General features: G+C 48.6%; 1 protein-coding gene across 4 annotated transcripts in view; it reads right to left on the reverse strand.

Annotated features, from left to right (window-relative positions):
• Positions 1–24699, reverse strand: part of ACACB (acetyl-CoA carboxylase beta) — a 132744-nt gene that overhangs the window by 21722 nt on the left and 86323 nt on the right. For 3 of the 4 annotated variants that reach the window (XM_060401291.1, XM_027956647.2, XM_060401290.1), the window contains 17 exons: positions 21648–21736; positions 21435–21559; positions 19825–19938; positions 19539–19652; positions 18861–18950; positions 16099–16217; positions 14408–14545; positions 13178–13277; positions 12968–13075; positions 10804–10860; positions 10524–10565; positions 9002–9217; positions 7167–7322; positions 6098–6301; positions 5601–5756; positions 1685–1807; positions 819–1088 (listed from right to left, as the gene is read on the reverse strand). In XM_060401291.1, the coding sequence (XP_060257274.1) occupies positions 819–1088; positions 1685–1807; positions 5601–5756; positions 6098–6301; positions 7167–7322; positions 9002–9217; positions 10524–10565; positions 10804–10860; positions 12968–13075; positions 13178–13277; positions 14408–14545; positions 16099–16217; positions 18861–18950; positions 19539–19652; positions 19825–19938; positions 21435–21559; positions 21648–21736 (2221 nt within the window). The other variant, XM_060401292.1, reaches the window with a different exon arrangement.

The raw sequence follows: 24699 nt of genomic DNA on the forward strand, positions 1-24699 counted from the left end.
GATGAATTTTAAGAACTTCCTGAGGCCAGGGATCATATACCACTCACCTCTGCATGCTTGGTACGTACTGTGTTCAGAAGATGGTCAGTATGTATTGATATTAACTACATGTTTATATAAGAAATAACTATTTTCATTATTGTTCTCCAAGGATCCTCCTGAGGGCTTCTGAAGTAGCTCAGTGGTAAAGAATCCGCCTGCCAATGCAGCAGACGTGGGTTCGATCCCTGGGCTGGAAAATCCTCTGGAGAAGGAAATGGCTACCCACTCCAGTATTCCTGCCTGGAGAATCCCATGGACAGAGAAGCCTGGTGGGCTATAGTCCCACCAGTCTCAAAGAATCGGACATGAATGACTACCACTTTCAGAGCTCTCTGAAGTGACTACTACGATTATTCCCATTTTACAGATAAGGAACCAGAGTCATCTGCTAGTGGCTAAGAAGGAGTGAGGGCTCCCAGGTGGCATCAGTGGTAAAGAACCCGCCTGCCGATGCAGGAGACATAAGAAAGGCAGGTTTGATCCCTGGGTCGGGAAGATCCTCTGGGGAGGGCATGGCGACCCACTCCGGTATTCCTGCCTGGAGAATCCCATGGACAGAGGAGCCTGGCAGGCTATAGTCTATGGGATCACAAGAGTCAGACACCTAAGAGTTGGACGTGCTAAGTTTGGACTTAGCGACCAAACCACCACCACCACGTGTATCCATGCTAAGAGCAAGACTTCCCCCCTCACTCCCTTAGAGGTACTGTCACTCTCTCGGAAAACACAGCAGGAGCTAGGTGGAATCACACTGCCACGCCAGCTTCGCGCCGTACCTTGTGGGGGTCTTCCGGGTCCACCCAAGCCACCTGGAACATGTGCTTGATCTCCTCTGCCAGGCCGATACGGGCCCCACTGTTGGCCGCGAGGTAGACTTTGGGGATGCCCTCGGCCCGGGCCAGCTCGGACGCCCGCAGGTACAGAAGGTCCTCTCCGGGGCCGAAGGATCCAATGTGGAAGGTGATGTCATTGCTGATGAGGATAATGTCACGCCCTTCTGGGTACTCGAGGGTCTTAAACCTCATTTTGAAGGCCACCATGCCCACCTGGAAAGGAGATGAGTGCACGAGAAAACAGGTTTGCTTCTTCAGGGAGAAAAAAGATTTTTAAGTTGTTGTTGTTTTTTTTAATGTGGACCATTTTAAAAGTCTTTATTGAATTTATTACAATATTGCTTCTGTTTTACCTTTTGTTTTTTCAGCCATGAGACATGTGGGATCTTAGTCCCCCGACCAGGGATCGAACCCGTACCCCCTTTAACGGAAAGTGAAAGTCGCTCAGTCGTGACCAACTCTTTGCAACTCCATGGACTGTATAATTCTCCAGGCCAGAATACTGGAGTGGGTGGCCTTTCCCTTCTCCAGGGGATCTTCCCAACCCAGGGATAGCACCCAGGTCTCCTGCATTGCAGGTTAATCCTTTAGCAGCTGAGCCACAAGGGAAGCCCTTCCTACACTGGAAAGAAAGTCTTAACCACTCAACAGCCAGGGAAACCCCTAGGGAGAAAATTTTTTTACAGGGGGATTCCAGCCAGGAGCTGGGCTCTGTGGGTTCGCTTTTAAAAAAAAATGTTATTGAAGTACAGCTGATCTACAATGTTGTGTTAATTTCTTCTGTAGAGCAAACCGACTCAGTTCTTTACCTCATTTCCTCCAGGAAGTCGGTTCATCTCCACCAGCTGGCCCTGCGGATCCAGCACGAGTTCGGTGTACGTCAGGATGTCTTTGGGGTATTTGTCTGGGGAGTGCCACATTTTAAAAAGAGCCTACAGAGAAGGGAGGAAAGAGAAAAATCTGAAGTTTCCAGTAAGGAAGTACGCTTTCTAGGGCTGCCTTTCTTTCTTAATCACAAACTAGTTAAAGCACTCAGCAAAAACATGCAGAAAAAATAAATACCTGTGCATCTATCTTGCAGTTTTGTCAAATCATAATTTCTCCAAAGTTGCTTTAAGAATTTTTTAATAAGAAATAACAGAAATGCAGCTGAAGCCCCTGGTGTGCCCCTTCCCATCCCATTCCCATCTGTCCCTCCCCCTGCTCCCCTCAGGTAACCATTATCCTGAACTTGAAAGAAAGTGAAAGTCACACACTTGTATCCGACTCTTTGTGATCCTATGGATGTAACCTGCTCGGCTCCGCTGTCCATGAAATTCTCCAGGCAAGAGTACTGGAGTGGGTTGCCATTTCCTTCTCCAGGAGATCTTCCCAACCTAGGGGTTCGAGCTCAGGTCTCCTGCTTTGCAGGCAAATTCTTTACCAGCTGAGCCAGTAGGGAAGCCCATCCTGAACTTGGTGTCAGTCAAGTCCTCTGTACGTGTTTATGCTTTTATCTCATCATATGTGCAGACATTAGAACATGTAGCATTATTTTACGTGACTTCTCTCTTAAATAAATGGTGCCACACCAGGTATGTCCTTCTACGACTTATTTTTCCAACTCTCCAGTATATTTGAGAGATTTATCCACGTTGATAAATTTAGCTCTGGTTTATTCCTTTTCCCTCAGGTTCAGTTTTTCATGGAATGAATATGTCACAATTTATTTACTCATGATTTTGAGTAGAAACGTTTAGATTTCCATTTCTACAGTACTACCGATAATGCTATAATGAACATTCCTATGGTCTTTTTACATTGGTAGATACCTAGGAGAGGAATCGCTGGGTCACAGCATATGTGAATCTTCAGTTTTCCTAGATATTATCAAATTGCTTTACAGTAAGAATGTGTGAGAGCTCCTTTGGTCCATATACTTGTCCACATCTGGTTGTGAAATATTTTCATGCTTTCCCATCTGCGGGGTGTGAAATTATACTGATATTTTTTTTGCTGTAATGTTGATCCATACTTCACTGATCGTCACCTAGGTGAGCACCTTAGAATATATTGGTCAGAGTTTCTCTTACATAATATTGTTCTAATCTCTTGCTGGTAACAGACATTGAAACATATTCTCCCAAGCTGGGGTCTTTTTTAAAAAAATTAATTAATTTAATTGGAGGCTAATTACAATATTGCGGTGGTTTTTTGCCATACATAGACATGAATCAGTCATGGGTGTACATGTCTCCCTGATACTGAACCCCCCTCCCACCTCCCTCCCCACCCCATCACTCTGGGTTGTCCCAGAGCCCCAGCTTTGGGTCCCCCAAGCTGGGGTCTTTTTACATAAATAACTTTTAAATTTTAATGTAGTCAAATTTGTGGGGTTTTCCTATGCTTATGCTTTTAACTCACTCCAAGTGGTTTTAATTCTCTTGAAATTTATTTTTGCATACCAGATGAGGTAGAAATAAAAATTTATTTTCCAAATTAGATAAGAAATGTCTTTGTATCTTTTAGTGCGATGTATTTCCCTCCCTTCACAATTCCACCTCTGCATTCTGTCAAGGCTTTGTTTATAAGTGGGTCTGGTTCTAGACTCTATTCTGTTCCATTGGTCTATCTGTCTAGCTCCATTACAATAATATTATGCATTACAGTAAGTACAGCTGCTTGAAAATAGTGACTTATTTTAAAGGACGGCTAAGACAAGTCCCCCAGATTATTTTTTTCAAAATTGCTTTTGCTATTCACAAACTTTTACTTTTCCTATGAACTTTTAAGTTGCACCCAAAACTCCAGAATTATACTGAATATATTATGTGGGGAACTATTATATTTACAATATTGCCTCTTCCGATCATTCATAAGCATGATATATCTCTGTTTATTTAGGTTTAAAGTATTTCCATAAAGTTCCAAAATTTCCCCTACAAAGGCCTTGTATTTTCTAAAAATTTATTCCTAGGGAAACTTTTGAGTTGATCTTAATATTGTAAATGGCATTTTTCCAATTAGATCGTAGAATTATTGCTTGTCTATGAGAGCACAATTAATTTTTGTACACTGACCTAGCTGGAGAAGGGAATGGCAACTCACTCCAGTATTCGTGCCTGGAAAATCTCATGGACAGAGGAGCCTGGTGGGCTACAGTTCATGGGGTTGCAGAATCGGACATGACTGAGTGAACAGGCATGCACTGGTACCTAGTAATCTTGCTGTGTTATCTTGCTGCTTCTTCAAATCCTCTTGGATTACTTGTATAGGCATTTTATCATCTACAAAAAAACACCACTTTGCTTCTTTCTATTCTTGTATCTTTTATTTCTTTTTCTTATTTTAATGCATTGATCAAGAACTCCAGTTTTTTTTTTTTAAGATAGAACAGATGGAGTAATTCAATTTCACTAATGCTTATAATCTATATTTTCTATTTCTTCTTGAGTTAGTTTTGATAAGATGTATGTTTCTGGGAAATATTCCTTTTCATCTGCTTTCAAATTTATGGGTTGTCCACAGTACTCTTTCTTTATCTAAAAGAAAAGTGGATGGATTTATTTTTGATATGTCTGTTTCTTATTCTTGTGGACCATGATGTCCAAGGCAGAAGGATACAGACAATAACATTCTTAATCATAAAAGTTTCCATTTATTAAAATAGCCTCTGCTGCTGCTGCTGCTGCTGCTGCTGCTGCTGCTGCTGCTGCTCTTGCTAAGTCACTTCAGTCGTGTTCGACTCTGTGCGACCCCACAGACGACAGCCCACCAGGCTCCGCCGTCCCTGGGATTCTCCAGGCAAGAACACTGGAGTGGGCTGCCATGTCCTTCTCCAACGCATGAAAGTGAAAAGTGAAAGGGAAGTCGCTCAGTTGTGTCCTCTACTGAATACTTAATATGTATTTCTTACTACAACCTTGGGAGGTAGGTACTAATTATTATTCTCATTGAACAGAGGAGAAAAGAGAGGCCCCGAGAGGTGAAGGAACTTGCCTGGGGGACAAACAGGAAGAAAAGGACAGATTTGGGATTCAAGTCCAGGACTTCCTGACCCTAAAGAGCAGCTTTTCCTACTACCCCGCATCTCATGCCTGAAGTGCACTGATGCTTTCCTGTCCACAGTCTCAGTTTCATGAACGTCATTCACAAGGCAACGGAGAGGATGTAAAAGGCATCCTCATCACCAGTGCCAGTGTGGTCAGTCTCCTTGAAAGGCACTTCTGCGTAAAAAAATATAGGCATAGAAAACATGCTTGAAGGAAATACCCAGTATAGAGTCTGTATCCAGTGCATACTTCAAAATTCATAAAAACATAAAACATTATTTTTTTTTAATTCCTCAAAGGTAGTGACCCCATCCTCTTCCTCACGGTCTAGCCACCCTTAGAATGGTGCCTGGCTTATAGCAGGTATTTAATATATCCATTAACAAGACCAGAAGGAAATGGTAAGCAATCTGTCTTTAGCATACGGAACTAGGAGTTTCTTTTTTATTCCTTCCACTCTCCTTTGTTGTCCAAAGTTTCTATATTATTTTCTTTTTACCACTGGGATGAAATAAGTCTTGTTTTAGAAAAACATACTATGAAGTCATTCCCAATATCAGTTTCTTTTCGTTCATGCAGACTGTTTTTTAGAGTGAGGTCTTTGGAAAAGTAACTGAGAATGGTGGTTGTGGATGCTGGTGGAGTCTCTAAAGGGGGACCCCGGGCAGTACTGAGTCTCAGTCCCAGGACTTGCCTGCCTGAACATTTCTGGGAAGTCATACACGTAGGTGGTGCCTAGGGACTGGGCCTGGAATCGCTTGGCCTGAAGCAGATCCTTGGTGACGTAGGGAGTGTTGATCAGCATCCCATGCTGGGGGCCTTGCTTGCTGCCAAAGGAGTGAAACAAGATCTGGACCAGAAAGAGAGAAAGAGAGAGTGAGGGAGGCAAGTCTCAGAGAACCACACTCCTGCTCAATTTATTTCTTCCTGCCTCAATGAAAATGCCAAGAGGGAATGCTACTCAGCCACAAAAAACAAGCAAAATAACGCCACTGGCCGCAACATGGAGGGACCTAGAGACTAGCATACCAAGTGGAGTACGTCAGAAAGACACCACGTGGTGTCACTTCTGTGTAGACTCTAACATCTGACACAAATGAACTTTCCTGAAGCAGACACAGACCCACGGACACGGAGCAGGGGCTCGGGCCTCCACTCTGACGCGACTTCTGTGACCCAGCCCGGCCTTACGTTCCCAGATCTGGGGTCCGTCACTTCCTTGTAGAGGCTGATGTCCAGGTAGTAGCCTGACTCGTTGGTGATGAAGAGGCGGATGGGGATGGCGCTGTCGGTGGTGGTCTGACGGATGTTGATCTTGACCTCAGCCTGAAGCACGCGGAGCTTCCACAGCCGGCTGCCGTAGCGCATCACCATGGACCGCACCGACTCCTCGATCTGCCGCAAACCACAGGGGTTCAATTTCAGAACCTAAACTGCGCACACTCGTAACCGTTCTCGCTCTGACGATGACAGAACGGTGAAATCCACCGAATGCAAGATGCACTGCGTGTATACAGCACGGTAGTCTGTTGCATGTATCACTGTTAGCTGATAAGACGCAAAGGCATCTTTGATTTTAGCTCAGTGTCTCACTCTGTCCCCACAGTTACCCAGAGAGGCTAGCATTTTTGACAGAGGAGGAAACTGAGGCTGGTAAGAACTAGAGCTCCTATGTCTTCCTCTCCGTCATGTATCCCAAGCCTATGCATTTTCTCTTCTGGGAACGACATGAACTGGTGGAGCTGGGGAGTCAGCATGAGCCTCTGCACCCCACCCCACATGCCAAGCTGATGGACTGAAAGGACTTCTTTCATCCCAGAATCACCACCACAAACTCTGCCTTCTTGTGAGGAACCAGCTGTGGAGGAGCCAGCCATGGAGGATGGTTGAGCCACAGACCTCAGGTTCTTACCCACTCCCCGACCCACCGGCAGCCCACGACAGAGCCTGGAACTAGGGAGAGGCCAGAGCTCTGTTTTGCAGAGGACATTCTGGGCATCCGCATGTCCTGAAAAGTGAAGCATGCCCACGGAGGGGGAACATCCTTAGGGACAGTCCTCAGGGGGGTGGCTGGAATATGGCTCTAGAATTAATTGATGGAAGCTTTGTGCTCCACCTGCAGCAATCGAGGCTCAGACACGCACGTATGCACCCTGCAGCTGGGGTCTCACACACCGGGAGACAATACCCCAAAGCAGGAGGGTCCCAGGGAAGGTGAACCCCCAGAGCCTGCTGAGAGCCCCGCCGGCCGAGGGGAGACCTTGGAGGGGTCCATGATGACGGTGGGCACGAAGTTGAGGAAGATGTGGTTGCAGTCGGTGCGCACGCTGGTGTTATTGAATGCCACCTCCAGCTCGTCCATGGCCTCCAGGAGCAGCCGCTCGCCCTCGTTCTGGAGGTACTCGAAGGAGGCTTCCTGTAAAAGCGGGAGGGGGCAACCGCTAAGGCCAGGGGTGCAGGGCTCAGAGAGTTAGGGAGAGGGGAGAACAGCCCCTCCTCCAAAAGGTGCGCCCGGTAAGACAGCAGAGCCCCACCTCGAGAGGCAAAGAGATGTCCAAGGCCGACTCGTGTACTCGGCACCTCTTTTATTTTCTGTGTTTTCTGCTGTGCTGACCCCAGAGGGGTCTTAAAGTCTCTTCCGGGATATTGTAAACAACTCACCCATGAGCCCGCTTTTTAGGCAAACCAACCAATCCAACCAATCCACGGTCCACACCCCACTACTCCTCATCAGGATCATGCTCCAGGCTACTGTCCTCGGGCCCTAATTAACCCAGGGCCAGGCATCAGACAACTAGAGGCAGCCTCTATGTTCAGAGCCTGCTGAAATCACTCAAGGCAGCCACTGCCAAGCCTGCCCATCTGCCTCACCTGGTCCTTCCTGCGAAACCCACAATAAAGGCCCCTGTCCATGAATCCCCCCTCGCACGGCCTCCTGAGCAGCCCTGGCACTTGCCTACGTGGTCCCCATGATACAGAGTGCCCCCTCCCCTTGGGATCTGTGGGTGACAAACAAACCATCTTTTCAATGGCAACCATCTCCTGGTCTGTTGGCCTTCCCTGGTGGCTCAGCTGGTAAAGAATCTGCCAGCAACGCGGGAGACCCGGGTTCGATCCCTGGGTTGGGAAGACCCCCTGGAGAAGGGAATGGCTGCCCACTCCAGTATTCTGGCCTGGAGAATTCCATGGACTCTACAGTCCATGGGGTCGCAAAGAGTCGGACACAACTGAGTGACTTGCACTTACCTGGATAATCATAAAAGCTATTAGAACACCTGGGGCAGGAAAACACTGAGATTAGCTTAGCACTCATCGCTAGAGGATTCTTTAAAAACATTACATACATGTGATACCTCCGTGCTAGGGAACTGCAGGGAGGGGATCACCTTCATTAACACAGAAGGAGGTCCACAGTAAAAACCAAGTCTTCACATGGTATGTCCAGCCTGAGCTCCCATCTGGAACCTTCTACCTACAACCCAATTCGAATACACGTATGGAATGAGGCCCACAAAGGGTCACCAACAGGGCTGACCCCTGAGTGGCAGGATTCTGGGTCCTTTTCTTTGATTTCTTTTTTTTTTTTTTTGGCCAAGCCACGCTGCATGTGGGATATTAGTTCCGAGACCAAGGATCGAACCTGTGCCCTCTGCACTGGAAGCAGAGTCATAACCACTGGACCAGCAGGAAAGCCTCTCCTTGATTTTTGGAAGTATTTTCAGTATTGCTTGCAATCTTCACAGGATAGTCATGAATTACTTTTGTAAATGAGAGAAACAATGGGACATGAAGGTGCACTCAATCAACAAATACAGAAAAAGCCCTTAACTACCAGGACCTTTCTTTTCTATCCTCCTGATTCTCTCATGCAGACACATCTCCAGGATGGAAGAAAGAATCTGCACGTTACCCCATGAAAATAAGCCACTATCTACCTCCTGCCCCCTCTAGACTGGACTGTTGGTTACAAGGCCAGGGCTGTGGGTGCCCCGTTCACCCTGCGATCCCCGCATGCAGCCCAGGCCCTGCCCCGAGTGGGACTCAATCCCAGCAAGGCTGGCCCCCAAGGAGACACAAACTCCCGCTGACATCAACCTTGGTGATCAGGTCCGAGTGCCTGATGATGACCCGGATGAAGAACCTGTGGTCCGTGACCTCGGCACCCTCCTTCACTCTGGCGGCGCCCAGGTACAGGTGCATCTTGTGGTTGGCGCAGGGCATGGCGGTCACGTCAAAGTTTCGCAACCGGCTGAGCTCCAGCTGGAAGGCCAGGGCTGGCTCCAAGTGACGGTAGATGCGATCTTCTGCAAACTGCGGGCCGACCAGGGAGAGAAAACAGACAGACACACAGACCCACGTGGAACTGGACACTGAGGTGGCATGCCCGCTGATCCGCGCCCTGTCCTGCATGCCCCCTGGCGCAGCAGGTTTAGTGCTTAGGAATGAGGCAGTCATAGTGTCCTCTAACCATGAACTCGAGAGATTGGAGAGTTGAGATTTCCTGAAGGTCCAGCAGAGAGGAAGGTCTTGTGTGGTGCAAGTCTCTCAGCCCTGGGGGAGCCCAGTGAATCCCCAGCACCTGAGGCCCACCAGGCTGTTTTCTGTGAGCCACGACACAGAGTACTTCTCAAGAAGTCCCTAAGCCCTGGTTTCCTTGAGGAGATTGGTCCCCAGAAGGAAGCGACTGATGGTGCTAGAGTTTTAACTGAAGAGGCTAAAGGAAGGATGGGTCTTAAGTAGTAAAGCGAGGCTCTGGATAGATTAAAATACTGTTTGCTGGAGGCTGGGTCTGTGCTGGGAACAAGATTGCCTTTTCTAGAACAGGGATGAGCAAACTTTTTCTCAAAAGGCCAGAGAACCGATGGAGTACACAGTCGGTCACAGCCACAGTCTGACTTCTGAAGCCATGTGTTCTGTGTCTGCGGATAAGACCAATCACAGAGATTCCACCTGTGGTTGGGTGAATCCATGGATGTGGAAACTGCAGACTTGGAGGGCTGAGCGTACTCGACTCTGCCTGATTCTACTGCTGGAGCCAGAAAGCCATAGGAGACAGCAAGAGATTAATGAGTATAGCCTGTGTCCCAATCACACTTTGGTTATAAAAACAGGGGGCTGGGGAATTTCCTGGTGGTCCAGTGGTTGAGACTCTGTGCTTCTACTGCAGGGGGCCTGGGTTCGTTTCCTGGTCAGACAACTAGGATTCCTCAAGCCATGTGTGTCATGGCAAAAACAAAACAAAACAAAAACCAACCAATCGACCCCTAAAAAACAGGGAACCAGTCTGCAAGCCATAGTTTGCAAACCACTGTCCTAGAAGAATATAAACAAAAGAGGGTGGGAGACCTGTCTTACAGAGTTACAGCAGCAAGTATAAAAATTCTCCAGGTAAGACAGAAACGTGTATAGCAAAGGCTGAAAGGGTGGGAAATGTGAGGTCTGAGGCCCATATACAAACGTGGGGCTCTCACTGGAAATACCAGCCCAGAGGAAGGCTGGAGTCTGCACTTAAGTTGCACTTCTAGAATACAGGGATCATAAGGACTGGGGACAATATTCTTCCTGAATATCAAAGATCCCAGGGAAGAGAGAACCACTTCATTGCTCTTCACCATACCTCATCTCTTGCTCTGAATGTGAAAAACTTGGGAAATTCTTTCTGCAGAAAAAGACATATGAAAGACAATTAAGTCAAGCAAGACTTATTTAAATATTTATAGACTTGTTTTACGATTTTTAACCATTACCCAGTCCACTGCTAGAACAAATCATTTGGAAAGCCATCTCTCCTTTAGCCATTGATCTTTCCCACCCCAATCTACAGGGCAAACTTCAAATAAATGGCACCGAGTCTTGAAGAATGTGAAGAACTCAGATGCGCCGAGCATTGGACTCACCTCTTGGGCAATCAGGAATGTGATTCTTCGGAGTCCACACTCCACAAGGATGTTCTTCTGCATTAAAAACCAAACATACAATAGGATCATAGTTGGTCACACAAAAGAATGAAGCCCTGACACGTTACTGCTACCTGAATGAACCTTGAAAACACGCCAAGTAAAAGAGGCCAGTCCCCAAAGGCCTCATATTGTATGAAACTCCACTTAGTTTACTGATAGGAAACACCCAGAATGAGCAAATTCACAGACAGAAAGTAGATTAGTGGTTTTCGAGGGCAGGGAAAAGGGTGTTGAGTTCAGGGAAAATGGGGTGGCTGCTGATGGGTATGGGGTATTTTGGTGGGGGTGGTGAAAACGTTCTAAAATAAAATGACCGTAATGATGGTTACACAAGTCTATGAATATATTAGTAGTCTCTCCTTACTGACCAGGGATATGATCCACGATCTCGTGGATGAATGGAACCATGGATAATACCAAACCCTATATATACTAGGTTGTTTTTTTTTTTTCCCCTATACATACCTACAATAAAGTTTAATTTACAAATTAGGTACTGTAGCCCGCCAGGTTCTTCTGTTCATGGAATTCTCCAGGCAAGAATACTGGAGTGGGTTGCCATTCCCTTCTCCAGGAAATCTTCCTGATCCAGGGATCAATCCTGGGTCTTCTGTATTGTAGGCAGATTCTTTTCCTGAGCCACCAGGAAAGCCCACAATAGGAGATTAACCACATAGAAAAATTATAGCCATTTACTGTAATAAAAGCTATGTGATTGTGGGCTCTCAAAATATTTTCTTGTAATTTAATGCCTTTTCTGTCTTAACTAAGCACTTATCACTCACTGTGGCCATAATGTTTGCAGTTTAAGGGTACATTTCTTTTTTCCTCCTTCACAATTTCATGGCTAGAAGAGTCAATCTACTGTAGATCTTAGCAACTCACGTTTTTTTCTTGCCTTATTAAGTCAAGAACTTTCACCTTTTCATTTAAGGGAAGCACCCTATGGCTTCTCTTTGGCATATCTGAATTGCTGGTATCACTACTCTTGCACTTTGGGGCATAATTAGATAAAATACAGGTGACTTAACTACTGCAATACCATGACAACTGATGGGACAACCCAGCCACCTCCTAAGTGACAAACGGTGGATGCGCTGGACAAAGGGATGATTCGCATCTGAGTCAGACTGAGCAGGATGGTGTAATATTTCCTCATAGCAACTCAGAATGGCACGTGACTTGAAACTGACAAATTGCCTACTTCTGGCATTTTCCATTTAATGTTCTTGGACTACAGTTGGCCATGGGAAACTGAAATGAAGGAAAACAAAACTGCAGAAAAGAGGACTATGGTACCAAGAAGCACTGAAGTGCATACTTTATATGGAGGAACGGTATGGTACGTAAACTATGTTCAATACAGCTGTTAAAATATATACACACACACATTATTATACATGACACCACATGTTTATAAAACCAACCCAGTTATCTGCATAAATGGATGTTAATGTAAGTGACCATTTTAAAATTGGGAGTTTTGGACTTCCCTGGTGGCCCAGTGGTAAAGAATCCATCTGCCAGTGCAGGGGACAGGGGTTCGATCCCTGGTTGGGGAAGATCCCACACGCGGCAGAGCAACTAAGCCTGTGAGCCACAACTACGGAAGCCTTCATGCCCTTGAGCCTGTGCTCCGCGACAAGAGAAGCCACTGCAACAAGACGCCCGAGCACCCCAGCTGGAGAGCTGCCCCCGCTGTCCACAGATGGAGAACGCCCGCTCGCGGCCACAAAGACCCCGTGTAACCAAAACCAGTAAATACAACAGCGAGTTCTCTGGCTCATCCCAATGAAAACACTGCCCTCAGCTCCAAAACCATTTACTGACTGTATCGTCTGCATAAGGTGGTGTATATACTGTGTCATCTTATTACGGCAACTCCCAGGGAGAGAAACGCCACCCCCGTGTTACTGCAGGGAGAAGCCGAATTTCTGGCCTGTTCAGCCTCCTCTGCCCAAGGTCACGGGCAAAGCAGAGCCGATGTGGGCAGCCAGGCCTGCGGCTCTGAAGCTCTCAAGACAACTCGGGCACATGGACACCTCATCAAGACGGTTCTCCTCCTTCTCAGGGACCCAAACCCAGAGGCTGCCCAATGTACCTTGGACTGCACAAATGTTCGGAAAATGGGCACCAGCTGCTCATCCTCCTGGTGGTCCGCGTGCTGGAGGGCCACGTTCAGGATGTGGATTGGCTCCTCTCGGAGGCTCTGGGACAGAAAACCAAGGGGGGGTCGCCAAGAAAACCAAGTAGAAGGGCCCGGGGCCCCCAGCCCGCCCCTCCTTGGCTTGCTCCCTGCTCACATCCTCACCTTGCTGTCGTCCTCAGAGTACAGGGAATTCTGGGCCTTGCTGAAAAGGGGGGTGTCCTTGGGCACGTTGGCAAAGCAGGAGATGACCTCATCAAAGTTCCTAGGGGTGCGGGGCAGAGAGGGAGGGCTGAGGGGCCGCTGCCCCACGAGGTCGTAGGTCAGACCCGGACTCTCCCTCTTTCCCAACCACCACACTGCCAGCGCATCCAAGTCTGTGCAGAGCTCCTGTGGTTCCTGACTAGGTCCGAGGCACTAGTGATGGGGTCTTCCCCCAAAAGAAGAATGAACCTATGTGGTTTGAGATGGTGAGTAGAAGAAAGGGTTCCAATACTTTGGGGGCATGGCTAGGGTCCCTTTTTTACTGGCTGGGAGAGTCCTGCAATCTCATCTCACTTCTCTGAGTCAACTGAGGATAACAAACAGGCATTGGAGAAGGAAATGGCAACCCACTCCAGTGTTCTTGCCTGGAGAATCCCAGGGACGGGGGAGCCTGGTGGGCTGCCGTCTATGGGGTCGCACAGAGTCGGACACGACTGAAGCGACTTAGCAGCAGCAGCAGCAACACCTCCCAAAGCTGTTGTGAAGATACAAGATAATCCAAGCATGATGCATAATATACAGGGGCAGGCTGAGAAAGGGCAACGGGGACTTCCCTGGTGGGCTGGTGGTTAACAATCTGCCTCGCAGGGGTTGTGGCTTTGACCCCTGGTCGGGGAACTAGGATCTCACGTGCTGTGGAGCTCACGTGCCACAACTGGAGGGTCCGTGTGCTCCAGTAAAAGATCCTGCATGACGCATCGAAGACCCAACATGGTTGGATACATACACAAATATTTTTAAAAGGGGAATGATACTGACATTTCTGAACATGTTATCTACATACTAATAACGGTTTAAATACAATATTTTTAATGTATTATCTCATGGTGACCCTATGAAGTAAAGTCCTCTTGTACCCCTTATACGGATGAGAAAACAAAGGTATTGAGAAAAAGCATTTGTTCAGAGTCTTATAGTCAAGAAGCAGGGTGAGACAGTATTCAAAAGCAGGAGGTGCTGACATGAAAACTCACACTTTTGATGCTATATTATTCTATTATTATTAAGTCCCTGAGCCATGTGTCCAGGCCACCCCCACCTGCTTGTGCAGTGAACAGGTTGGGGTTCAGGGGAAGCACGCTCAGGCCCTGTGGTTGGGGTGTTCTGGGGATACCGAGCCCCGCTGGGTACCTGACGAAATCCTCGAATCTCTGGAAGGCGACCATGGCCCCGATTCGCTGGGACTTGGGGGAGAAGCCACTGTCCATGAAGAGCTCCGTGCTGTGTCTCAGCAGCTCCGGGTTGGTGACACTGATGGGCACGGTCATCCTGCAGTGGGGGTGGGAGGTGGGGGGTGAGGGAGCCGCCTGCAGATCCAGCCCCAAGAGCCGTTCCTGCCCTGGAAGCTTCGGTGAGCCAGCCCCACAACAGAGTCTTCTGAAAGAGGGGGGCTTAGAATCGGAGGTGGAAGGGATAGGGGGAGAGATCCCCCTCTGGCCATGCACAGCACACCAGGGGCCTGGACCTCAGTCCTGCTGGTCTCTCACCTGACCTCCCCTATGGTCACAATACACCTAGTTTTACAGACACAGGTGTGGAGGGTCCAGTCAGGCTTGGCTTGGGGCGGGGGGTGAAATGTCACCCCTTGTGACCTTCCCAGAGGCCTGGAAGAACAGGGCCGTGGGGCAGCTGAGGCCACAGGTCCCGCGTAAGCTCCTGGCCCTTCTAGCTCACAGCAACAGCAAGGGCTTGAGGTGGTCAAGGAAGCCCTCCAGGGTTCTCAGTGTCTCCCTGACTGATAATAATGCCGTGTGTCTATACATAGTAAGGGTCAGACCATGACCAGGACACTCATGTGGGTTCTTCCAAGAAACAAAGTGTGAGTGACTACCCCAGTCTTCTTTCCGAGCAGCACTGAACTGCTGCAACAAAGAGCTCCAGAGGCAAAGACTTCTAGGACTTCCCTGGTGGTCCAGTGGCTAAGACCCTGCGCTCCCAATGCAGGGGGCCTGGGTTTGATCCCTGGACAGGGAACTGGATCCCACGTGCCACAACAGAGAGTTCACATGCCACGACTAAAGAGTCCACGTGCTACAATGAAGACCGAAGCTCTCTTGTGCCACAACTAAGACCCAGTGCAGCCAAATAAATAACACAAACAAAGGCAAAGACTGCCTCCTCAGGAGGGCGCAAGTTCAAAAGTTCTTATACCACATCTCTCACGGACCCCAAAATGATCCCAAGCCCCTAGTCAGTCCCCTTTTCTCTCAGCGGGGCAAAGGTGACAATCTTTATTTTGTGGGATGGGGAATAAAGCTGAATAGAGGAGAGTGTGAAAGCTCTTAGCATAGGACTTGACACACGTCAGGCCATCGGACAGTAACAACAGTATCCGCCACGGTCATCAAAGGGATCCTCACCAGTCATCAACTTTCTGTGTGCCAGGCACGGGCCTAAATGCTGTCTGTGCCTCATTCTTCATCAGGGTCTTGGACAACTTTGTCCAACAGAACTTTCTGCATTGATGGAATGTTCTAGAACCACAATGTCCAATATGGCAGCCGCAAGTCACACGTGAGCTGGTGTGACCAAGGACCTGAATTTTTAATTTAGTTTTGATGCGTTTTAATTTCAATATCCCACAGGGAGGTAGCGGCTACCAGCCCAGACAGTGCAGAGTTAGGAGGCAGGCATGGGGTTATCTCCATGCTACTGAAAAGAGAATGGAAACATGGAGACGCCAGGCTGGGGAATGGCGTGCCTAATGTCTCCCCAGCGGTTCCCAGACATCCCTGCTGGGTGCCTCCAGAGACAGGATTACAGTGGTCAGAGAGAAAAGAAACATAAAGCCACCCCCTTCCCAGGTGGGTACCACTCTGTACCGGTGCGGGTGGGAGGAGGGCAGCATGAACTGGAATTCCACCACACAGGTGCCATCTGGGAACTGGCGGTGCTGCAGGCTGGTTAGCTCATAGGCGATGTAGCCCCTCCGCACGTAAACCTAACGAGACAGAAGCACAGACTGCACCTGAGAAAGCCCAGAGACAAGCCCAAAACATGATCCCTAAAGCAGAGCAGTGGAGGCAGTGGCAGACTTTATTTTTTTGGGCTCCAAAATCACCGCAGATGGTGACTGCAGCCATGGAATTAAAAGATGCTTACTCCTTGGAAGGAAAGTTATGACCAACCTAGATAGCATATTATAAAGCAGAGACATTATTTTGCCAACAAAGGTCCGTCTAGTCAAGGCTATGGTTTTTCCTGTGGTCATGTATGGATGTGAGAGTTGGACTCTGAAGAAGGCTGAGTGCCGAACAATTGATGCTTTTGAACTGTGGTGTTGGAGAAGACTCTTGAGAGTCCCTTGGACTGCAAGGAGATGCAACCAGTCCATTCTGAAGGAGATCAGCCCTGGGATTTCTTTGGAGGGACTGATGCTAAAGCTGAAACTCCAGTACTCTGGCCACCTCATGAGAAGAGCTGACTCATTGGAAAAGACTCTGATGCTGGGAGGGATTGGGGGCAGGAGGAGAAGTGGACGACAGAGGATGAGATGGCTGGATGGCATCACGGACTCGATGGATGTGAGTCTGGGTGAACTCTGGGAGTTGGTGATGAACAGGGAGGCCTGGCGTGCTGCGATTCATAGGGTCGCAAAGAGTCGGACACGACTGAGCGACTGAACTGAACTGAACTGAAAGCAGTGAAGAGTAAATGTGCTCACTCTTCAGGATGCTACTTCCTCTGCAACAGAGCAGGTGGCAAATATTTTAGGCTTTTGCGGAATACATCATCTTCATCACAAATCACAACTCCTCACCTCTGCTGCTGCAGGGTCTTCCCTGATGGTCCAGTAGGTGAGACTCCGAGCTCCCACCGTGAGAGCCACGAGTTTGTGCCATGGACAATATGTACATGTGTGGGCGTGGCTGGGTTCCAACAAGACTTTACAAAACTGGGCAGGGGGCTAGATGTGACCCACAGACTATAGTTTGCTGACTCCTGCTACAGAGTAATGCTGTCCAGTAGAAATATAACACAGGCCACGGAGGCAGTTTTAAATTAATTTGAGATTTTCTAGTAGACACTTAAAAGGAGCAGGTAAAGATGATTTTAATAACATACCTCATTTCATCCCTAATAACTAAAATATTATCATTTCAACAGGCAACCAATTTTTTAAAAATTGAGATATTCTCCATTCTTTCTCCATACTGAGTCTTTGGAATCCAGTGTGTATCCTACACTTAGAGCTCAGGTCAGTCAGACTGGCCACATCTTAGGTGCTCACAAGCCACACGTGGCCAGCATATTAGACAGCATAGTTCTGAAGACTAAGCATTGGGAATTTTTTTACTGGATAGGGAATCTGGGGATTAACTGCTATCCTTTGAAATTGCTGCTTGCAAGGCTGGCCCTTGGCTAGCATGTGAGAACTTGGATTTGGGGAGGGTTCCCACCATTCCCAGAGAAGAATGGTTGGTGGTGCATTAACTAAGCAAACAGTATGACTTATGCTGAGCATATGTTTTCTTCCTGGGAGTTTGGAATTTTGGTACGTGCCAAGCAGAGGGTGCTTATGTGCTGCTGCTGCTGCTAAGTCGCTTCAGTCGTGTCCGACTCTGTGCAACCCCAGAGACGGCAGCCCACGAGGCTCCCCCGTCCCTGGGATTCTCCAGGCAAGAACACTGGAGTGGGTTGCCATTTCCTTCTCCAGTGCATGAAAGTAAAAGTGAAAGGGAAGTCGTTCAGTCATGTCCAACTCTTCGCGACCCCATGGACTGCAGCCTACCAGGCTCCTCCGTCCATGGGATTTTCCAGGCAAGAGTACTGGAGTGGGGCGCCATCGCTTTCTCTGGTGCATATGTGACCAGCTCTCAATAAAACTCTGGACACCAAGTATCTAATGAGCTTCCCTGGTAGACAACTTTCACATGTTGCCATAATTCGTTGCTCAAGGAATCAAAACTTTAGATGAAGTGCCTTGGACCTGGCCCCTGGGGGGTTAGTATTTAACTGTGCCTGTGCCAGAGGAGGCTGGAATAACACACAAGACAGCTGGGGTTACCAGCAAGAACTTTGGACTACAACAGTGAAGTGAAAGTCGCCGAGTCACGTCCAACTCTTTGCGACCCCATGGACTACACAGTCCACGGAGTTCTCCAGGCCAGAATACTGGAGTGGGTAGCTGTTCCCTTTTCCAGGGGATCTTCCCAACCCAGCGATCGAACCCAGGTCTCCCGCTTTACCAGCTGAGCCACCGGGGAAGCCCAAGAATACTGCAGTGGGTAGCCTATCCCTTTCCCAGCGGATCTTCCCGACCCAGCAATTGAACTGGGGTTTCCTGCATTGCAGGTGGATTCTTCACCAACTGAGCTACTGGACTAAGATAGACTTGATACAAATCCTGGCTCTTTCACTTCCTAGCTGTGTGACCTTGAGCAAGCTGCTTCACCTCTCTGAGCCTCCATTCCCTTTTCTGTGAGATGGGTGTAAGTAAAAGGACCTACCTTGGAGAGAAAATGCTGAGATCATGTTTGCCAGGCACATGGCCCAGGGTCAGGCATGTGGAGTGCAGGCAGCGGATGCCCGGACCGGCACTGGTCAGTACAGAAGCTGTTCCAGGGACCTCTCACTCACTTACCTCCAAGGATGCCATGCAAACCACTTTGTTAGCATGGTAGAAGAAAGTGGGCAGCACATCAAAGATGGTTGTTTCTGAGAGTATTAATTTCTACAGGAAATGGAGAGGGAAACGAAGAAGGAAAGGGGAATGCTAACAAATTCCAACCAGCAGTCAGAGGAGGGGAGGGGTAGCGGCAGGGAAGGTAGGTTGGTCGTGTTGTTATCACAAAATGCTGCCAGGCCCCAGGCCCGTGAGATCTGAATGTGCAGGCAGTTCTGGGGTGACTGTTCCCAGGGTTCCCAGCTCTAGCCATAGAGGGGGTGCCTGGAAGCTTGTGAATGAGGCAGATTTAGGGGGTGAAGAGGGGGCCCTGGGAAAATGAAGCCAAGACCCAGCCATGTGAGTGCTCGCAGCTTCCAATAAGCTCCATCACATGTGGAGTTTCAACATCATGCCTCCTGAGAGCGCCTTGCTGCCTTGCCATCCATCCTGTAGGACCCAGCCTCTCTCAGAGCTGCCCCTGGGCCCCTCAGGCAGCCCCGGCCACACTGAACTAAACCACTGGTGCTTGTGATTGTGCCCTGCATCCGAGCGCCAACCCATGGAGGGCAGGGAGAGCCCGCTTGCCCACCCCCAGGCCCCACTTGGGCCGTGGCGTGTGCTCTGTGCGACGTGGAAGGATGCAGGTGGCCTCACCTTGAGGTTTTCTGGGCAGAACTGGTGGCCATACATGTCGATGGCAGATAGGAAAATGGACTCCACTTGGTTGTGCCTCAGCTCGTAGGAGGGGAGGTGGGAGGCAATCAGGACCTGTGGGGGGAGGGGATGGAGGGGATGGAGGGGCTGGGGTGAGCCATCCTCAGGGAAGATGCCAAGGGCCGGTCCTGCAGCAGAGAGGCTGTGCATGCGGGGAGCTGGGTATGGTGGAGGATGGCGCCCCGTGAGCCCCGGGAGCGGCAGGGACCACAGCCGGCCAGCCTACCTGCCTGGCTCTGAGGGCCACCTTGCAGTGCTCGCTTTTGCTCAGCTGGGTCAGCTCGTCAAGGATGGAGGTCAGCTCATCGGACAGGGATGGGTCTGGGCCACAGAGCTCATCCTTTTGGGAGACAGAAACAAGATCCAAGGGAATCTTCTGTTCCACCCGAAGGAGACAGGCCAGCACTCACTGGCCCTTGGCTGGGGGTCCAGCTGCCCCCGCCAACCTCCCCAGTCTAATACATAAACCTCCACCATTCTCCACTGCATTTTCACTCACCCATGCATCCACCCCAAAACATGCCCTAAACTCCTGGCACAAGGGAAAACAGAACCAAGTCTCTGCCTGCATCACTATTAATGGCCAGCAGGTAACAAGTATTTACTGTGGCCAGGCAAGCAGCTAGACCCTTTCATTTCCTCAAATGTCCTTCACCCACTGAGAAGTTACTATATGATACCCATTTTACAGATGAGAAAACTGAGGCTCAGAGAGGCACTGTGCCTTGCCCCCAGGCTACCAAGCACATGCAAGGCAGAGTCGTATTTGAACCCAAGGTTCTCCTATCCTTAGGCCCTCTCACGCTTTCCTCTGCACGTCTCTGCCTGACTTAAGGGGCTCAGTTTCAGAGAAGAGGGATGAGGGGAAACAGAAGCAGGTATGAACAAAGAGTAAGGGCTATATGAGTCTCTCGGGCGGGTGTGCAAACCAACTCTAGGAGCCTTGGCATGGGGGGAGCCTCTAGGGCCTGGAGACATCCTGCCAGAGAGAAGATATAGAGGTGAAACCTGCCAACGAGGCAGGGATGCTAGTTCCTATGGGCAACCCTCCTCTCTGCTTCTGGAACAAGGGACCTTTCTGCTGGAGACCAGGGCTGGGCGGGACCAGTCTTTGCATCTACTCTTACGCCCTAAATGCAACAAGGGCTTAGGAAAGGCTGAGTCGATGCTCCCTCAATACCCACTGAGACAGAACAGTGACTGCTGGGACCCTGAATACCTAGGCGTCACGCCCCCACCCCCGCACCAGGCTGTTCTCCAGGCAGTCACCAGATGGTGGGGCCGGGGCGGGGGGGTCGTTCTTTTCTACCTCTGCATGTCCCTAATTAGAATGAGCCCACATTTTGTTTCTATCATCAGAAAATTTGTTTAACGTATTGACATTTCACACACATACACAAGCACACAAGCAGGTCTGTGCTGAAGAAATCTCATGGGAAATTATTCTCAACCTTCTCTGCCTCCCAAATTTTGATTTGGTTTGTGTTATCAAATGGTGGTGACATCAGTCTCTATCATTCCCCTGGCCTGTGCCTCCAAGGACAGCATGGAACGCAGGCACTGTCCAACGGCCAGGCTGATGGTTTTCTAAGATGAGAGTTCCCTGGTGGCCTAGAGGTTAGCATTCCAGGCTTTCACTGTCATGGCCCAGGTTCAATCCCTGGTCAGGGAAGATCCTACAAGCTGTGCAGCGTGGTGAAAGAAATAAATAAGAGAGGAAAGACCCAAGACAAAGTTTGGTATGAAGTATTTTAAAATCTGGCTACCAGAATCTTTCCAGGGAAAGCCGGTGGAGCCCTGTCCAACCGTGGGGAGAGGACGCCTTTTCCTGCTTACAATCAGCATGATCACCAGCTGGTTCTTCTTGGCCACCTGTGAGTGGGAGAAGATGCAGTCCAACACCTGGGACATGTCTGGCTTCAGCTGCTCCCGGAGGTTTATCACACACTTATCGTAGTGGGCTGTAGGGGACAAGAAGCCATGTGGGGTAAGGCTCCGGGCCCCAGCCCCCGTGGACTCATCACCAGTGCCTGGGGTGGCGACTCTTGCCTTGTTGGAAATGGTGCTCAACCAGCAAGTATTTCCGCAGGAGCTCCAACACCACCGCCTTCATGTAGCCGCGGGCCCCGCTGCGGTACCTGGGGAGGAGGAGAAGGCCGCTGAGTGACCAGCTCCGTGTCCTGGGGTGCCTGCTGTCTCCAGCAGGACTTTCAATACTTGAAAAAGGAGTTGAGTTCAGCTCAGTTGCTCAGTTGTGTCCGACTCTTTGCGACCCCATGGACTGCGACATGCCTGGCCTCTCTGTGCATCCCCAACTCCCGGAGTCTACTTAAACCCAGGTCCATTGAGTCGGTGATGCCATCCAACCATCTCATCCTCTGTCATCCCCTTCTCCTCCCGCCTTCAATCTTTCCCAGCATCAAGGTCTTTTCAAATGAGACAGTTCTTCGCATCAGGTGGCCAAAGCATTGAAGAGAAAACACTAATAATCAATCTGGAGGAGGACTTCCCTGATGGTCCAGTGGCTGAGGATCTGCCCTGCAATGCAAGGGACATGGGTTCGGTCCCTGATCTGGGAACTAAGATCCCACATGCTGTGGAGCAACTATGGCTGCAAACCAGGACTGCTGAGCCCGTGCGTCACAACTAGAGAGTCCGTGAGCCGTAAGCAAAGATCCACATGACGCAATGAAGATCCCGTGTGCCACAGCTAAGACCTGACACAGCCAAACAAATAGATAAATATTTTTTAAAAAGAATCTGGAGGCTGCACCCTCTAATCCGTAGGTCTGGGAGGGATGCGTGAGTTGGTCCATCTGTGCTAACTCTGCCAGTCAGAGACAGTGACGACTTGCCCAAGGTCACACATCTCACCAGAGGTTCCCAGAGAGAAGGAAAAACAGTCACAGAGCTGGGATGCTGAATGGGGTCAGCCTTGCATGAATGAGTGAAGACAAATATTTTCAATTAACCATCCAATGGATAAAGACAATTTGAAAAATAAAACTTGAAAGACATTTACCAAATGATCCCTGTGTACATTTCACTTTCCTTTTAAAACCAAATGGTAACCTGGAGGTTCCTTAAACTATTTCCTCTTCTAAACCATTTCAGAACATAAGGAATGGGACGCTGAGTTTCAGGAAAGTTGAAACTGGCACTGCCCCAGCAGCAGCAAGTGACATTAAAGGAAAGTACGAACCGAAAAGGCTCCTGTGTTCAAATGTGATTTTCAAAAACACACACACACACAATATAGGATATACCTCTGAGATTTATATTTAACACAAAAAAGAACCTGCTAGGGAATTTGATCCATTTATCATTTGTTCATACCTACCGGTCATTTGTCCTATACTGAAAAAGGATGGATTAGGGTTAGTGCTGGAAGAGTTCTGGGGAAAGGATTAGCCCTTGGCTATGGAATTCTCACTTTATGGGGAATCCAGACGCAAATCTCCTTCCTCAACTGCAACCCTATATCGTCAGTATGAGTCCTCACAAACCAAGGAGTGCCCTGAAAAGAAGGGCATTTTCCTATAGCCATCTGTCTTCTGCACCTCGTATAGTTTTTGGCACGTGGCTAGTAGGTGCTGAATTAACTCACTCCAGTCTGAAAATGTTTGAATTCTGTCCAAGAAGGCAAAACTTTCTTGCTGGGTAGGGTTTTCATACAAAAGGGCTGTTCTTTCTATCATCAGAATAGTTCTCCCTGCTCAAGAGCTATGAAAGGCAAAATACAAGTTCTTAAAATTCTTTTAAAAAGTTCTTACAAAGATGGGACTACAGACCCCCTTACCTGACTCTTGAGAAATCTGTATGTGGGTCATGAAGTAACAGAACCAGACATGAAACAACTGACTGGTTCAAAATTGGGAAGGAGTATGCCTAAGGCTGTATATTGTCACCTTATTTAACTCATATACAGAGTATATCATGCGAAACGCCAGGTTGGATGAAGCTCAAGCCAGAATCAAGATTGCTGGGAGAAATATCAACAGCCACGGATACGCAGATGATACCACTCTAACGGCACAAAGTAAAGAGGAACTAAAGGGCCTCTTGGTGAAAGAAGACAGTGAAAAAGCTCGCTTAGAATGCAACATTTAAAAAACCAAGATCATGGCATCTGGTCCCATCACTTCATGGCAAATCGAAGGGGAAAAAGTGGAAGCAGTGACACATTTCATTTTCTTGGGCTCCAGAATCACTGCGGACGCCGACTGCAGCCATGAAATTAAAAGATGCTTGCTTCTTGAAAGAAGAGCTATGACAAACCTGAACAGCATATTGGGTTTCCCTGGTGGCTCAGCTGGTAAAGAATTCGCCTGTAACGCGGGAGACCTGGGTTCAATCGCTGGGTTGGGAAGATCCCCTGGAGAAGGGGACAGCTACCCACTCCAGTATTCTGGCCTGGAGAATTCCATGGACTGTATAGTCCATGGGGTCGCAAAGAGTCAGACACGACTGAGGGATTTCCACTTCACTTCACTTCAAACAGCGTATTAAAAAGCAGAGACATCTCTTTGCTGACAAAGGTCCGTATAGTTGAAACTATGGTTTTTCTAATAGTCATGTACAGATGTGAGAGTTGGACCATAAAGAAGGCTAAGCACTGAAGAACTGATGCTTGAATTGTAGTGTTGGAGAAGACTTTTTGAGAGTCTCTTGGACAGCAAGATCAAACCAGTCAGTCCTAAAGGAAATCAACTTTGAATACTCATTGGTAGGACTGATGCTGAAGCTCCAATACTTTGGCCACCTGATGTGAAGAGCTGACTCATTGGAAAAGACCCTGATGATGGGAAAGATTGAGGCAACAGGAGGAGGGGTGGCAGAGGATGAGACGGTATCTAACCATCACCAACTCAACGGACATGAATTTGAGCAGCCTCTGGGAGATACTGAAGCAGAGGAGCCTGGTGTGCTGCAGTCCATGGGTCGCAGAGAGTTGGTCATGACTGAGCAACTGAACAAGTTCTTTACCAATTCCTCCTTTGCAAGGATCCCCCAAATCACAAGAATAATTTCTATAATCATTTACAGCTTACTAAGTCATTTCATTCCACTGTCTCATAAGCAAAGCTACCATGAGGACTTG

This window comes from Ovis aries, chromosome 17 (genome assembly GCF_016772045.2).
Source record: "Ovis aries strain OAR_USU_Benz2616 breed Rambouillet chromosome 17, ARS-UI_Ramb_v3.0, whole genome shotgun sequence".
In the NCBI taxonomy this organism is placed as follows: Eukaryota; Metazoa; Chordata; class Mammalia; order Artiodactyla; family Bovidae; genus Ovis; species Ovis aries.